This window comes from Leuciscus leuciscus, assembly GCF_965113295.1.
Source record: "Leuciscus leuciscus genome assembly, chromosome: 9".
Classification (NCBI taxonomy): Eukaryota; Metazoa; Chordata; class Actinopteri; order Cypriniformes; family Leuciscidae; genus Leuciscus; species Leuciscus leuciscus.
The window spans coordinates 8,007,191-8,024,692 of NC_138733.1; the positions used below are offsets into that span (position 1 = coordinate 8,007,191).

A 17,502-nucleotide genomic window follows, 5' to 3' on the forward strand; every position below is an offset into this window, starting at 1 on the left:
CTTCAATGAGCTCATTGTTAAAATTAAACCAAAAATGTAATACATTATTCGCTAACTGCATGATTTGTATATGTACATTTCTGAAATACATAACTTGGAGACAAGTCACCTCTGATAACAAATCACTCTAAATTGTAATGTAAACACATGCATTTTCTGTAAATAAAATGCTTTGAAACGATATGTATTTATATTATACTATATAAATAAATGTGAATAGAATTGACTAAAGTTCATCCACGCTTTCTTAATGTTAGGGTTGCAAAGACAGTTTTTTTTTCTACAATTAGGCACAGCAAAACGTTTTGTAATCCACAGGTTGAGTTGAATGTAGTCCTTCATCCAGCAAGAAATGTCTATCAGGCAGGCTGAGATACGAGCATCTACCGTCGGATCCTCTGGCTGGAATGAGAGGTAGAGTTGTGAGTCACCAGCATAACAGTGATAGGAAAAAACATGTTTCTGAATGACAGGATCCCAGTGATGACATGTAGATGGAGAAGAAAAGTGGTCCAAGCACTGAGCCCTGAGGCACCCCACAGGCTAGATTTTGTGACTTAGACTGAGAAGTAAGACTTGAATCATTGGAGTGCAGTTCCTGAGATGCTATTCATCAAGAGGGTTGAAAGGGGGATCAATGACCTCTTATATGTCAAAAGATCAAGAAAGTTGACCATTCTTGGGACCTTTGGCTTTATAGCATAGACAGTTAACAGGCCGCGCTGTTGTTGTAAGTCACCGTCTTTACATTTTCATGCCCTACACATGGCACTGTACAAAACAAACTGTGATTAGTTGCTTTACATGCAGTCAGGCGGCCTCTGGTTGGTCCTTGGGCAATGAAAGCTACTAATGGAGTCCAGATACATCTGACTTCGGTAGTTACCTGAAGTTGTTTAATCAAATGTCATCAATATAAAAGAAAATCTCTTTTCGTTGACAGACATTTATTGTCTAAACTACAGTTTTACATAAATAACTTGTTTATGGAACTGTTTCAGATTTCAATTACATGCCAAATTCAATTAAGGAAAACAACACTTTTTTTGTATTGGTCCTACATCACATAAATACTAAAGAAAAACAAGAAAAAGATAAATTACTCTATTTTAGTGGAAACTTAATAGAAATGATCAATCTTACTGAAGAAACGTGACATAAACACAAAATGTATCAATATTTCCATATAAATGAAAACTACATCAAAATCTGGTCAACAGAAGCTATGGTACTTTATTGTTCTTCAGCAGTCAATAATGAAGAATAAAAATGAACTCCAGCCTCTTTGTATGATACAAGATCTGATCATTTGATTGACAATAATACTGTACATCCCAAACATATAAGATGTTGTTTCTGTTTTATTTCTTATAATTAAACAAACTATCAGAACACAATCTAGTGCACTTAGTAAACAATTAAATTACATAAATATATCTAATTCAAATAAGACCTATTTATTACACAATCCACCCTGACAGAAATAAACTAAAATGATTTTATTTTCACTGTAAGAGTTGTTGACTGGTAAAACTTCAACTCTTAAGTCTTTCTGGGTTTCCAACCTTTTCACCAAATGCACAAAGGAGTTACACGAGTTTAACTTCTAGGAAAAACACCATATTTTATCTCACACCGTTTCATTCTGAGGCATTTGACATGAAAACAAATGGTGCTCGCAACATTTTTTCAAATGTTTGAGAAGGCTTGGTAAATGTCTAAAACTCTTCTCACACTCAGTACAGTAGTACGGCTTCTCTCCAGTATGAAGTCGCTCGTGATTTTTCAGGTTTCCAGACTGAGTGAAACTCTTGTCACAATATGAGCACTTGTAAGGTTTTTCTCCAGAATGAATTCTTTGGTGCCGTTTCAGTTCACCAGATGTAGTAAAGCTCTTCCCACAGTCACAACACACATGATCTCTCACTTCATTATGTGTTTTCTGGTGCCGTTTACAACTTTCCAGTCTTGAAAAACTCTTTCCACAGAGAGAACACATGTGAGGCTTCTCATCTGAATGAACTTTCAGGTGTTTTTTGAGATATGATGATGAATTAAAATCTTTCCCACAGAGAGGACACATGTGAGGCTTCTCATCTGAATGAACTTTCAAGTGTTTTTTGAGATATGATGATGAATTAAAATCTTTCCCACACTGATCACATTTAAATGGTTTTTCTACAGAGTGAATGGGCAGATGATTCCTGAGACTTGATACATCTTTGAAACTCTTCTCACACTGAGTACAGTGGTACGGCTTCTCTCCAGTGTGAACTCGCTCGTGCACTATCAGGTGTGCAGAATGAGTGAAACTCTTGTCACAATATGAGCACTTGAAGGGTTTTTCTCCGGTATGAATTCTTTGGTGTCGTTTCAGATATTCAGCTGTAGTAAAGCTCTTCCCACATTCCAAACACACATGATCTCTCACTTTATTATGTGTTGTCTGGTGCTGTTTAAAATGATCCAGCCTTGAAAAACTCTTTCCACAGACAGAACACATGTGAGGTCTTTCATCTGAATGAACTTTCAGGTGTTTTTTGAGATGTGATGATGAATTAAAACCTTTACCACACTGATCACAGTTGAATGGTTTGTCTCCAGAGTGAACGTGCAGATGATTCCCGAGACTTGATACTTGAGAAAAACTCTTTCCACTGCAGATGTTCTTCGTTTTGGCTTTTTCTCTTTGAGTTTTGAAATCACAATGTTCTAGTTTATGTTCTTGCTTCACTTCCATCCAGTCTAAAATAAAATATTATGTGGTTAAGATCAGTTCAAGTGAACATGATTTAATAGTAGAAGGCAACAGAGATCAGGTATCTATATAAAGTATAACATTTTAATTAGGCAAAGGTTAGTTCTGTCATTCTTATGTGTATTAATACAATCAAAATGTGCATGACAAAAGCTATGCAAGATCATTATCATTTAGATACACTTCTATATCTTAAGTCTGTTAAACTTAAGTTTTAATGTTTTTCAGCAGTCAACAATGAAGAATCACAACACAGGCTTCATTGGAAAAACCTGGGGCAACATTTCTGCAAAACAATATTCTTCCAATACATACATATCGCTGCACTAGAGGCGGTAAAACAGCAAACACTTTTAATACTTAAAAAAAAAAAAAGATTAGGGGCAAATTATGCATTAAAGATACAATATGTAATTTTTTTTCGGCGCTAGGGGTCGCTAACCTCTTACAATAACAAAGGCGTAGGTTGATGACGCAAAATTTCGGAATTATGGAGCTTGTCGTCAAACTGAAGGATCTAATAATGTTTATGGATGAGTGAATACATTGATGTTTTTATCATGACTGTGGTATGAAGCAGGGCGGGATTGCTAATAAGAGACAAGTATCAGCGCCACAAGCCTCGCGGATATAAAGGAATAAGGACATTTAATTTTACCAAACTACCAGCAAGTGCTGAATTAATACTCACACAGGTCAGTTTATTAGACAAATTAAACTTGTGAGGTAACGCAGCACTGTTTCTACACTATCACACTAAACTGCATTTGAGTGTGGTGAAAGTTATAATGTTATTCTATGTGTTAGTTTGGCTGTATGAAACTAGCAGTGAGCTAGATCAACATTAGAATAACACACTGATCATATTCTAACTAGAGGTGGGCATAGATTAATTTTTTTAATCTAGATTAATCTAGATTAATTTTGAAATTAATCTAGATTAATCTAGATTAAAATGGCTCATTTGAATTCTGCCGAAGACAACGAAGTTTATATGGACAGACCCTCGTTCCCTCGATTTTGACAGAGGGAGCGAGTCTGCTTCAAATGTACACTTCAGGCACCTATATGTCCCACAATGCAGTACGATTGTGACGTCACCACATATCTCGTCTAATCACCACCACAACAGACAACTCTATGATATATTAATTATAATGTTTTAAATTTAAAACAACCCAAACACACCTATAAACATTTGGATGCTGCATTAAACAAATTATTAAAGGGAAAAAAAATGTAAATAATAAATCAACTCCACAGCTGATTCCAAGTGATCAAGGGCTTAGGACGTTCCAGTTCAGCCCATTGCAGTTTCCGCCAGTAGTGGGCACTCGCAATGACGTACATCCGAGTGAACGAGAGGAAGGGAAGTTAGCGAGTGAAGGGCATGACAATTTTGGACTGGAACGCAGCACTGGGGCTCATCTCCTGTTTCCAAAATGCATCACAAACTGCTTGAGAAAGCTGTTCTACTCATTGACTGTAAAAGGTTACTACTGTACTGTTACCGTCCATAGGCAACATTAGGTAGGCCTATGTTATTATCAACTACTATAGGCTATCAATTAGGGATGGGCGATATGGCCTAAAATCTATATTGTGATATACATTGCAGCCTCTTGCGATAACGATATACAGTATATTATAATAAAACCATTTCAGAACAGATTACACAGACCCATGCTAAACAACTGCTAAATGTTTTTTTTTTTAAAGGGTGTATGTAGTTTTGAGAACATATATTGTGCAAAACTGTAAGTATACAACATAATTTTGCAGATAAATACAATTTAAGTACACTAGCTGCAGAGACTTAAGTAGGTCTAATGTTTATTATGGCTTGGAGCTTATGAAACCCCAAATTTAAAATTAGAATATTGTCTAACTGATGTCTTTTCAGTTAAAAAGAAACACAACAACGATTCTTAAAATCGAGATTATGTGCTACACCACTAAGATATATTGGAATGGGAATAATACGCGCGCGCTGGTATTCAGTGATATCATGTTTCGTTTTGAATTTGAGGTGGTAGAACGGATTAGTCGTGTGTTAACTTACCGAACTGTTACCCCACACACTCTGTATATAGTTTGCTGCTGCTCGTCTGACGGCTTAAACCCGAACCAAGTCCAAATAATGGATGTTGCACCGATCTTTTTCACCAGCTTTCACGTTCAGCCGTGTTTACTTAAGATGACGACGAATATGCGTTGCGGCCGGGTTTACCTCGCGGCCGCGGGTAGATTGCGTCATCATAGCTTGTGTAGTATAGAGCCATCTCCCAACCCAATTTGGAGAATAGATTAACGGCGATATTTTTTTTATCGCGCGATAAGAGTCTCGCGTTAACGCAGCACGTTAACGCCGATAACGGCCCACCACTAATTCTAACATTTCATCATGTTGTGCTGTATAACATTGATTAGTTTTATGTAAATTTTCTCACCTGTCTAATAAAGTACATGTAAGAGCTCTGTCAAGTCGAAGTTCGTCACGGACGTGGAGCTCTCGGCATCTCGAAAACGCCACGCTGATATTGATCCTCGTTTTAGTTCTCCTTTTTTCCCAAAGTCTGCTTGCCATGATCCATAATGTTTGAACGAAACAACAACAACAGAGTGAGCGTGCCGCTAAACATAACGCTGTTGTCCACGTCTGTCGCCATGGTTACTATGGCAGTACGAGCGGAAACCAGGGATAATGCGGATATTACGTCAGTGACAGGCGACAAGTGAACAGGGATTCTGGGACGGTCAATTATTTAAAATTGGAATTAAAAATCTTTGGGAACTTTTGGGATATTGTAAGTACACAACTGCAGGAAATATATCACACTGTGCAAGTGATTTTTGGATATTTTATTATAAAATTCTTACATATTGTACCTTTAATAAAATACTTAATTTCACACGGCTCCTTGCAAAATATTATTTTATGACCTCAAAACACTTTTTACTGCAGTGCATGTGTACAAACACCAACGTAATAAAACGTTGCAAGAATAGCGTTAATCTCTTTCGGATAAATCGCAAAACGCTCACGATGCAACGTAATATAATTTTTCAGAAATGTTTTTTTCACACAGATACTTTTTCCCAATGAGCCTGGGCTGAAGAATCAAGAATGGACACCAACCTGTTTGTTCCTCAGTATCTTCATGTTTTATTCTGGATGGTTCTGGATCCCTCATGTCTTCAATCTCCTCTTTAATAAACTCCATCTTTAACAGTCACACAGATTTCAGCTGCTACTCCTGGAGTTTGTCCTTCTCTTGTAGGATGATGGGAATATTCCCAGTAACAACAGATCTACCAAAAAAAAAAAAAAAAAGAAGTTACTAAATATACTGAAATACTAATTGTATTTAAATTAAGTGATCATGTGTTTTCTGTTGGAATTATGAAGTATTTTGATGCAGTTAGATATTAATTGCATTTAAAGCAAGGATTGTTTAATTGTCGTCCAACATTTGAGCCATCATGTTTAACTGATCCGCTGAAAAGCCTCTTAATAGTTCCCTGTTTTCACCTCAATCATTGCGGTGATGTCTGAGATCTTCTGTAAAGTGCCACGTTTTATATGTGTGACTGTCAACAAGCTAAAACAGAGTCTGTGAAAAACTCTCTGCCAACATATTATTACAATTAATAATAACCCAGGACACACAACACATTTCATCACATTAGTAACATTACTTTAACACGTAAAGTCTGGAGCTCTTTAATGTTAAACTCTGTAATCTGGTAACATCTCTCACCTGCAGACTGGAAATATACAGCATCCGGAGAAAATATTCCACATTTCTCCTTCATTCACGATCGCTTATTAGCATATCGCTTACATATTATTTGAATTCTGCCGACGTGTCAGCCCTTAAAAATAAACTTGTTTTCATCTATATTTTTCTGTTTCTGTTGTCAGACAACGGGACGAATATGAAACAGTGACTGAAACGAGACCCATGATACATGTTAACCAGCCAGTAATAATCGCTCATATAAATAGCAACAGATTATCTATTTTCTTTCTTCTGACAGCCTCGACTCGACTGAATATCTGCTTCACTCAGACTACACTCTCTTCTGCGCATGCTCATTAAGCCCGGTCATTCTTCTTAAAGGGGCCGCATATTATTAGGGTTTTTTTTACATTCTCTGAGGTCCACTTATAATGTTATTAAAAATTTTCCATAAAAAATAAATAAATAAAAAATCTTAATTTGGAAGTAATATTTTCTATTCAATTTTTAAACCTCTCTTTCAAACCACGTTTTGATGGGCGTGCCACATTCAAGACTTGGAAGTAAATGATTGGGTAACAGTTTTGCATATTAAAATATGTTCAACATCCATGCCATAACACATGTGGACATTATTTGAAAACTTCTGATGTTGAAAAATATCTTGTTACATAGTTGAAACATTTGCAAACAATGTGAAACATTTATGCGTATTACATATTGTGGCAATTAAAGTTTAAGTACTGAGTTACCACAGTTATAGTTGACAGGATAACTTAAACAGAATATGAATGAATGTTCAATCATTTGTCGCACTATCATTCTTATAGGCTAATCATCATTCGATGCAGTGAAAAAAATTATACATTGTCATTTGAAGTATTGTGTCTTAAATAGTTCTGTCAATTGGTTATAAAAAAAAAAACTGGATAAATCACACTTTTTTTGTGATTAATCGCAATTAAAAACAGACTTTTTAAAATATATTTTATTATGTAATAATAATCTCCAAATGATTGTAGAAACAACGTAAAGACAGTATATTTTAAATACTTGTTAAATTGCATCTTTTATGAATGAAGGCCAGTATCACTGATACTAATACAGCTACTGATGTCTCAATAAAAATCACCCCCTCCTCCATTTTAAACATCAATTATAGCCATTCGACATTGCAGTGTAACTGAAATCTAACATTTGTTAGACTTCAAAAATATACCAACTTTTAATTTAAGTTAACTTAAAACAATCTTCACATAAACCCATAATACATGTCATATTTACCTGTGCCCTGTGAAATATACAGACATTGAATAGTTATCAAATAGTCTGCACTGCATAAATTATAAATTAAATATAGATTAATCCTTATTAAAGCTACAAAAGTTCTTTAGTCAAGAGCAGTGAGTAATTTTCTCTTTTAACTTTTGTTTTGATTAAAGGGTTAGTTCACCCAAAAATGAAAATTCTGTCAGTAATTACTCACCCTCATGTTGTTCCAACCGCGTAAGACCTTCGTTCATCTTCGGAACACAAATTAAGATATTTTTGATGAAATCTGAGAGCTGATCACTTCTCCATAGGCTGCTAGGTGGCCCAAATTTGCTGGCCCAGAAAAGTTATTAAAGAGATCGTTAATATAGTCCAAGTGACTACAGTGGCTCAATCTTCACTATTCATTTCCTTCTCTCTGGGCCTCGTAGTGTTTTTGCGCAGCGCGTCTGTGTTACACGTCACCACGTAGGCTCACTATTGGCCGACGCTGGTCATGTGTGTGACGCCCAGCGCAAAAACACTACGTGAACCAACTAGAGGCCCAGAGAGAAGGAAATGAATAGTGGAATAAAGTCGTTATTTTTGTTTGTTTTTGCGCACAAAAAGTATTCTCGTCGCTTGATATACTTAAGATTGAGCCACTGTAGTCACTTGGACTATATTAACGATCTCTTTAATAACTTTTCTGGGCCAGCAAGTTTGGGCCACCTAGCAGCCTATGGAGAAGTGATCAGCTCTCAGATTTCATCAAAAATATCTTAATTTGTGTTCCGAAGATGAACGAAGGTCTTACGCGGTTGGAACAACATGAGAGTGAGTAATTACTGACAGTTTTGGGTGAACTAACCCTTTAACATTAATGACAGACAGCATTAGTGGCTGCTGTCACTTTAAGACACGAATCTGATGAGCGTTTCATTTTCACACAACTCTTACGTTCATTTAAGACTTTATTTAACTAATTTTAGACTGCTCTTATGAGGATACTCACAAAACGGTCATTTTGGCCTAATTGTGTGTTATTGTTTGTTCATACGCGAAAGAGAACTCGATACTGGCACATGTTTTTCTGTGCGTTGTGTGTGTGTCACACAGACAGGACATTCACAGGCTGCGCGTTCTCTTTTGTCTTGTCGCACTTGAATGGTTTAAAAGCCTTTGCATTAATAAGAGTGTTGCGTTAATTGCGGAAACATTTTTTTACTGCGTTAAACTGAAGAAATTAATCGAATGCATTAACGCGTTGACATTGACAGCACTAGTTTTAAATAAAATAAAACATATTGTAATGACTTATTGATGACAAAAAGAAGATGTCGCTCACTGAAGCTTTTATTCAGGATAACAATGAATGGCTTCCATCCAAAAAAAAAAAAAAAAAAAAAAAAACAGTGTTCTCTACATGTTTTATTTTGTTTCTGGAAATCCCTGTATTAACCCATTAAATGCTGAAGCAAAGGAAAGAACCGCAAATCACAACTATTCACAGTTCGACTGTGGCGCGCATAGATACTCTGTACGTCAAAAGATTTGTAACAGACAAAGCAATAAGAGACACATGGTAAAAACGATGTTACACGCGTGTGTTGCGAAATTGTGGTCAGATCCAATATAGTCGGCACCGCATCATCTTTTATTTTCAGTCTCTGAAAAGCATGCGTCAAACTGTGTTGTTTAAAAATTAATCCAAAGTAAAATGAAGCAAACAAACAAACAGTGTCTTACTGACACTGAATCAACATACACCGATGCTACATTTTCGATAAATCCTAGTCGTTTGCAAAACGTTTGCAACAAAAAAATTGCACAGCAAAACGTCTTGTAATCCTCAGATTGAGTTGAAGGTGGTCCATCATCCAGCAAGAAATGTCTGTCAGGCAGGCTGAGATACGAACATCTACTGTTGGATACTCTGGTTGGAATGAGAGGTAGAGTTGTGTGTCATCAGCATAACAGTGATAGGAAAAAACAAGTTTCGTATGACAGCTCCTAGTAATGGCATGTAGATGGAGAAGAAAAGTGGTCCAAGCACTGAGCCCTGAGGCACCCCAGACGCTAGATTTTGTGACATAGACTGAGAAGTAAGACTTGAATCATTGGAGTGCGGTTCCTGAAATGCGATTCATCTTGAGGGTTGAAAAGGGGGATCAATGACCTCTTATATGTCTAAAGATTTGGCTTCACAGTAAAGACACTTTACATGCTGTTCTGTTATTGTAAGATATCGTCTTTACATTTTCATGCCCTAAACATGGCGCTGTACAAAACGAACTGTGATTAGTTGCTTTACATGTCAGTCAGGCGGCCTCTGGTTGGTCCTTGGCCAATGAAAGCTGCTAATAGAGTCCAGATACATGTGACTTCTGGTAGTTACCTTAAGTCATTTAATCAAATGTCATAAATATAAAAGAAATCTCTTTTCATTGACAGACATTTATTTTGCCTAAAACTAGTTATCCATAAATAACTTGTTTATGGTACCGTTTCACATTTTAATTTCACATTTGCGATAATGCTCATATTTAGGAAAACAACACTCTTTTTTTGTATCGGTCCTACATCATATACATATAAAAAACAAGGACAAACTCATTACATGGCTTTTTTTTTTACCTTATATCTTGAATTATGTACACAGTAAAGCGAGACAAGAGATAAATGACACTGTTTTAGTGGAAACTTAATAGACATGGGCTGGATTTCCCGATAAAGTTGTGTCTTAGCGCTACGAAGACTCTAAAGTATAACTTAACTAAAGGTTTACCATTTCTAGGCGTGTTCCCCGAACTATACCTTAGGAGGTTGCTTAAGATATACCTTCTTACGTGTTACATTACCAGGTTCTGTCCGTGGCGGTGCTGCTGAATTGGTCGATATCGATGGCTCAAGAATCAATCATTTACTCATGCAGGGGCTGCTTCAATGCATTATGTGAGAAAGCTGTGTTCTTTATAAAAGAAGCACTTCAGAAATAGTTGAAATATTGCATATATTATGATTAATGGGATATTATTTAAAAAAATCCAAACTATAGCCTAGCCTACATATTTTAAAATTGTATCATATATTGCTCCCACAATAATGGCCCAAATTTCAAATGTTTTCGTGCTTTCTTCTTTCCCCTTTTTGTTCGCTGAGGTGGAGCTGCGGACGGCAATAAAATCACAGACTAACCCCTCTAAATGTTGAAAATACCGTACTACCCCATGAGAAACAATTACCGTCCGAATAGGGCTTAACTGGCAGTATGCTTTCACTGGCCTTTGAAAGGGCCCCGCAGACGGCGTCGTCTTTGATTTAGCACAAATATTTGCTGTATCGCTGCCATAGTTTAAGCAAGCTCCCCTCCACAATCATTCCTTTTAAATAGACTCCTAAGCCTTTGCTGCCTAATGGTTTGCCAGCTGATGTACCTTTGGTTACTATATTTAAACAGCTAACAACAATCAGTGTAATGACAATTTTATTCTTTGCATGAAAACACTTGAATTAGCCTAATTGAACACTAAGTGTATTAACTTCAGAATTATATTCGTACAGACTGAGATGTAAAGAAGTTTTTGCAGTGTTGGCCACCTGTTAACAGTGATAAGGGTAAAGCTAAGTGTTGTCCAGACCAACCTTCCGAACGTATGACTTACATCAGGTATAAGAACGTTTCGGAAAACACGTTTTAACGATAAGGTACAGCTTAAGGTATAACTTAAGAACGACGTAGCGTTAAGGTTTCGGGAAATCCAGCCCTGATCAATCTCACTGAAGAAATGTGACAAACATCTTAAAATGTATCAATATTTTTCTAAATGTTCACTCTTTTGAACTAAAACCCTGAAAGAGTTGTTTTGTGCAGTCCAGTGACCACAAATAAAAGGGATGCTTAGGGCTAGTACATGTTATTTTATGTGAAACAACAATAAAATCTCATTTGATATCTGTTAATAGTCCTCGCTCACACAGGACTGACAGTGGAAATGTGGCTAATCATTTCTGACTGACATATAAATGAACAAATCAAACGGGTAAATATGGAGCCCTACATCAAAATCTGGTCAACAGAAGCTTTGGTACTTTATTGTTCTTCAGCAGTCAATAATGAAGACTAAAAAATGAACTCCAGCCTCTTTGTATGATACAAGATCTGATCATTTGATTGACAATAATACTGTACATCCCAAACATATTCATCACAGTATTAAGATAGAATGATGAAAAACTCTTTAATGTGATTAAAACTATATAACTCATTCTCTGTGTTCATTAAATAGATCAATCAAGACAAGATGTTGTTTCTGTTTTATTTCTAATAATTACATGAACTATCAGAACACAATATATTAAGCATTTAAATTACATAAATATATCTAATTCAAATAAGACCTATTTATTACACAATCCACCCTGACAGAAATAAACTAAAATTATTTTATTTACACTGTAAGAGTTGTTGACTGGTGAAGCTTCAACTCTTAAGTCTTTCTAGTTTTGACCAAACTCACAAAATTACATGAGTTTAACTTTTAGGAAAAACACCATATTTTATCTCACAGTTTGTTTACTTCTGAGGCACTTGACATGAAAACAAATGGTGCTTGCAACATTTTTTCATATGTGTGAGAAAGTTTGGTAAATGTCTGAAACTCTTCTCACACTCGGTACAGTAGTACGGCTTCTCTCCAGTATGAACTCGCTCGTGTGATTTCAGTGTTCCAGACTGAGTGAAACTCTTGTCACAAACTGAGCACTTGTAAGGTTTTTCTCCAGTATGAATTCTTTGGTGCCGTATCAGTTCACCAGATGTAGTAAAGCTCTTCCCACAGTCACAACACAAATGATCTCTCATTTCATTATGTGTTTTCTGGTGCCGTTTACAACTTTCCAGTCTTGAAAAACTCTTTCCACACTGAGAACACATGTGAGGCTTCTCATCTGAATGAACTTTCAGGTGTTTTTTGAGATATGATGATGAATTAAAATCTTTACCACACAGATCACAGTTAAATGGTTTTTCTACAGAGTGAACGGGCAGATGAACACTGAGACCTGATGCATCTTTGAAACTCTTCTCACACACAGAGCAGTAGTACGGCTTCTCTCCAGTGTGAACTCGCTCGTGCACTTTCAGGTGTGCAGACTGAGTGAAACTCTTGTCACAATATGAGCACTTGAAGGGTTTTTCTCCAGAATGAATTCTTTGGTGCAGTTTCAGATATTCAGCTGTTGTAAAGCTCTTCCCACAGTCCAAACACACATGATCTCTCACTTTATTATGTGTTTTCTGGTGCTGTTTAAAATGATCCAGCCTTGAAAATCTCTTTTCACAGACAGAACACATGTGAGGTCTCTCATCTGAATGAACTTTCAGGTGTTTTTTGAGATTTGATGTCGAATTAAAACCTTTACCACACTGATCACAGTTGAATGGTTTGTCTCCAGAGGGAACGTGCAGATGATTCCCGAGACTTGATGCTTGAGAAAAACTCTTTCCACTGCAGATGTTCTTCGTTTTGGCTTTTTCTCTTTGAGTTTTTAAATCACAATGTTCTAGTTTATGTTCTTGCTTCACTTCCATCCAGTCTAAAACAAAATATTATGCGATTAAGATCATTACAGTGAACATGATTTAATAGTAGAAGGCAATAGAGATCAAGGCAAAGGTTAGTTCTGTCATTCTTGTGTGTATTAATACAATCAAAATGTGCATGACAAAAGCTATGCAAGATCATTATCATTTAGATGCACTTTTATATCTTAAATCTGTTAAATTTAAGTTTTAAGGATTCTCAGCAGTAAACAATGAAGAAATCTCAACACAGGCTCATTGGAAAAACCTAGGGCAACATTTCTGCAAAACATGTTCCAATACATACATATCGCTGCAGTTTCCAACGGAAATGAACACTAGATGCAGTAAAACAGCAAACACTTTTAATACTTTTATTCAAAATATGATTACGGCCAAATTATGCATTAATAAAGACTTATTCTCACTCGACTCCTTGCAAAATACACTCACCTAAAGGATTATTAGGAACACCATACTAATACTGTGTTTGACACCCTTTTGCCTTCAGAACTGCCTTAATTCTACGTGGCATTGATTCAACAAGGTGCTGAAAGCATTCTTTAGAAATATATTGATAGGATAGCATCTTGCAGTTGATGGAGATTTGTGGGATGCACATCCAGGGCACGAAGCTCCCGTTCCACCACATCCCAAAGATGCTCTATTGGGTTGAGATCTGGTGACTGTGGGGGCCAATTTGAAATGATTCGAGCTTTGTGACATGGTGCATTATCCTGCTGGAAGTAGCCATCAGAGGATGGGCACATGGTGGTCATAAAGGGATGGACATGGTCAGAAACAATGCTCAGGTAGGCCGTGGCATTTAAACGATGCCGAATTGGCACTAAGGGGCCTAAAGTGTGCCAAGAAAACATCCCCCACACCATTACACCACCACCACCAGCCTGCACAGTGGTAACAAGGCATGATGGATCCATGTTCTCATTCTGTTTACGCTAAATTTTGACTCTACCATCTGAATGTCTCAACAGAAATCGAGACTCATCAGACCAGGCAACATTTTTCCAGTCTTCAACTGTCCAATTTTGGTGAGCTCGTGCAAATTGTAGCCTCTTTTTCCTATTTGTAGTGGAGATGAGTGGTATCCGGTGGGGTCTTCTGCTGTTGTAGCCCATCCGCCTCAAGGTTGTGCATGTTGTGGCTTCACAAATGCTTTGCTGCATACCTCGGTTGTAACGAGTGGTTATTTCAGTCAAAGTTGCTCTTCTATCAGCTTGAATCAGTCGGCCCATTCTCCTCTGACCTCTAGCATCAACAAGACATTTTCGCCCACAGGACTGCCGCATACTGGATGTTTTTCCATTTTCACACCATTCTTTGTAAACCCTAGAAATGGTTGTGCGTGAAAATCCCAGTAACTGAGCAGATTGTGAAATACTCAGACCGGCCCGTCTGGCACCAACAACCATGCCACGCTCAAAATTGCTTAAATCACCTTTCTTTCCCATTCTGACATTCAGTTTGGAGTTCAGGAGATTGTCTTGACCAGGACCACACCCCTAAATGCATTGAAGCAACTGCCATGTGATTGGTTGATTAGATAATTGCATCAATGAGAAATTTAATAGGTGTTCCTAATAATCCTTTAGGTGAGTGTATTTTTTTATGACCTCAAAACACTTTTTACCGCAGTGCATAATTTGTCAACGAATACATTTTTGAGTTTGCATCACATAACCAGCTCCATGTGTTTGACTTTTCTGAGATACTAATCTTGTTCAGAGGCTCAACTGATACAGAATTGTACTTGTGATGCTGAGATCTTGAGTACGAATCCGATGAAACACGAGTTACGACAAAAGAGCTCAAAGACGACTAGAAAGAAGCTAAAATGGCATGGCTGCTTCAGCAACTGCATTTTTATGTCAACTTTGATTTTGTTAACACTATCAGGTAGGTTTAGGGTTTAGTGTAGGTGTCCGCTATTTTAAAACATGATGGACATTAACCTTTTAGAGCCACTTACCGGACATTTCAATTCTGTACTGAGGCGATACGTACAAAAACCAACGTAATAAAACATTGCCAGAATCACGTTAATCTGTTTCGTATAAAACTGAACACGATTTTAGCGCTACTCAATGGACATTTCATTTTGAAACTGTCGCGAAACATGCACGATGCAACGGAATATCATTTTGCATAAATGTTACCACAGATGCATTTTCCTGATGAGCCTGGGCTGAAGAATCAAGAATAGGCACCAACCTGTTTGTTGCTCAACATCTTCATGTTTTATTCTGGATGGTTCTGGATCACTCATGTCTTCAATCTCCTCTTTAATTAACTGACAAAGACAGTCTAAAACAAAATATTATGTGATTAAGATCAGTTCAAGTGAACATGATTTAATCGTAGAAAGCAACAGAGATCAGGTATCTGTATAAAGTGTAATTTTCCATTAGGCAAAGGTTAGTTCTGTCATTCTTGTGTGTATTAATACAATCAAAATGTGCATGACAAAAGCTATGCAAGATCATTATCATTTAGATGCACTTCTATATCTTAAATCTGTTTGTTTTTCAGCAGTCAACAATGAAGAAATCACAAGACAGGTTCATTGGAAAAACCTGGGGCAACATTTCTGCAAAACATGTTCCAATACATACATATCGCTGCAGTTTCCAACACTTTTAATACTTTTAATCAAAATATGATTACGGGCAAATTACGCATTAATAAAGACTTATTTTCACACGACTCCTTGCAAAATATTATATCATGATCTTAAAAACACTATTTGCTTAGTTGGGGACATTTAATATTCCACAATATTATTGATCTGCCTTACTTAGGGTGGACGATGATGCAATTTTATTCTAGAAACAAACTTTGTTGTATTATTTCATCAATATCATTAATGTTACCACAGATACGTTTTCCCAATGATCCTGGTCTGAAGAATCAAGAATAGACACCAACCTGTTTGTTGCTCAGCATCTTCATATTTTATTCTGGATGTTTCTGGATCACTCATGTCTTCAATCTCCTCTTTAATAAACTCCATCTCCATCTCCATTTCCATTTAATAAACACCAACAGTCACACAGATTTCAGCTGCTACTCCTGGAGTGTGTCCTTCTCTTGTAGGATGATGTGAATATTTCCAGTTACAACAGATCTGCCAAATTAATAAAAGAAGTTAAATACCGAAATACTAATTATATGTAAATTAAGTGAACGTGTGTTTTCTGTTGGAAATATGAAGTATTTTGAATTTTGATAAAGTTAGAAATAAGTTATATTTAAAAGGTTGTTGTCCAAAGACAGAAACAACAGAGCCATCAAGCATCTTTGTCTATAAAAGTTCCCTGTTTTCACCTCATTCATTACGGTGATGTTTGAGATCTTCTGGAAAGTGGCACATTAAGCACATTTTATTGCTGTCAACAACAGACTGAAACAGAGTCTGTGGAAAAACTCTCTGCCAAAATATTACTACACTCTAATTAATAACCTGGACAAAAAAACACATTTCATTACATTAGTACTTAAACACGTAAACTCTGTAGCTCTTTAATGTAAAACTCTGTAATCCGAGAAACATCTCTCACCTTAAAACTGGAAATAGGCTATTCATCCAAAGAAAATAATCCACGTGTGTCCTTCATTCACGATTGCAAGATAACGTCATACACTAATTAGCATATCAACACATACAAAAAAAAACATAAAAAGATCGCTCAGGTAAGAAGCAACCGAATCTTCATTTTCTTTCTTCTGACAAAACAGAGTCGAATGCGCAGCTCCTCTCAGCCACTCGCCCTACATTCTTCTGCGCATGCTCACTACGCTCCGTGTCATTCTTCTTAAAGGGGCCGCATATTCCTACGTAAATCACATAGGCTGCATCCGAAATCGCATAATTCCCTACAATATAGTCGGCGAAAAACAGTATGTGAAAAAGAAGTATGTCTGAATACACAGTACTCATAAAAGAGTAGGCAAATAAAGTACCCGTATGACCTATTACTTCTGGTGAGATCTAAAGTGTGCATATGATGGACACTTTACTATTCCATGAGGCCATGCGAGAGGATTTGTGAATGACAGTGAAGGGACATGATAATGACAACATGGGAAATGTAGTATGTCCAGATTACATGCATACTACACACATTCATACTCTATAGAACCTACAT

General features: G+C 36.7%; 2 protein-coding genes and 1 long non-coding RNA gene across 7 annotated transcripts in view; 1 reads left to right on the top strand and 2 right to left on the bottom strand.

The window, feature by feature from the left end:
- Positions 1-17,502, top strand: part of LOC309506480 — a 352,573-nt gene that overhangs the window by 142,555 nt on the left and 192,516 nt on the right. The window lies entirely within an intron of this gene.
- LOC309506343 (uncharacterized protein) overlaps positions 1-17,502 on the bottom strand; it is a 38,080-nt gene that overhangs the window by 4,935 nt on the left and 15,643 nt on the right. The gene's annotated exons all lie outside the window — the stretch shown is intronic.
- Positions 1,216-17,142, bottom strand: LOC309506299 (uncharacterized protein). Of its 5 annotated transcripts, XR_014208694.1 has the most exons (5): positions 16,915-17,140; positions 16,283-16,481; positions 15,569-15,661; positions 11,895-13,350; positions 1,216-1,281 (listed from the first exon to the last, which is right to left on the bottom strand). XR_014208694.1 is itself a non-coding variant. In XM_082180094.1 (4 exons), the coding sequence occupies exons 2-4, from the start codon at positions 16,383-16,385 to the stop codon at positions 1,631-1,633; spliced, it is 1,311 nt and encodes a 436-aa protein (XP_082036220.1). In that variant the 5' UTR covers positions 16,386-16,481; positions 16,915-17,142; the 3' UTR covers positions 1,216-1,630. The 5 variants fall into 5 exon arrangements, 4 of the variants coding, with proteins under 4 accessions (XP_082036220.1, XP_082036222.1, XP_082036221.1 ...); XM_082180094.1 differs by lacking the exon at positions 11,895-13,350 and having other exon boundaries at positions 1,216-2,745; positions 16,915-17,142; XM_082180095.1 differs by lacking the exon at positions 1,216-1,281 and having other exon boundaries at positions 11,821-13,350.

Coding starts and splice junctions, on each gene's coding strand:
- LOC309506299 (XM_082180094.1), bottom strand. CDS start 16,385: ATGGAAATGGAGATGGAGATGGAGTTTATTAAAGAGGAGATTGAAGAC. Junction 15,662..16,282: donor AGATGCTGAGCAACAAACAG/GTTGGTGTCTAT, acceptor ATTTTGTTTTAG/ACTGTCTTTGTCAGTTAATT. Junction 2,746..15,568: donor AGATGTTGAGCAACAAACAG/GTTGGTGCCTAT, acceptor ATTTTATTTTAG/ACTGGATGGAAGTGAAGCAA.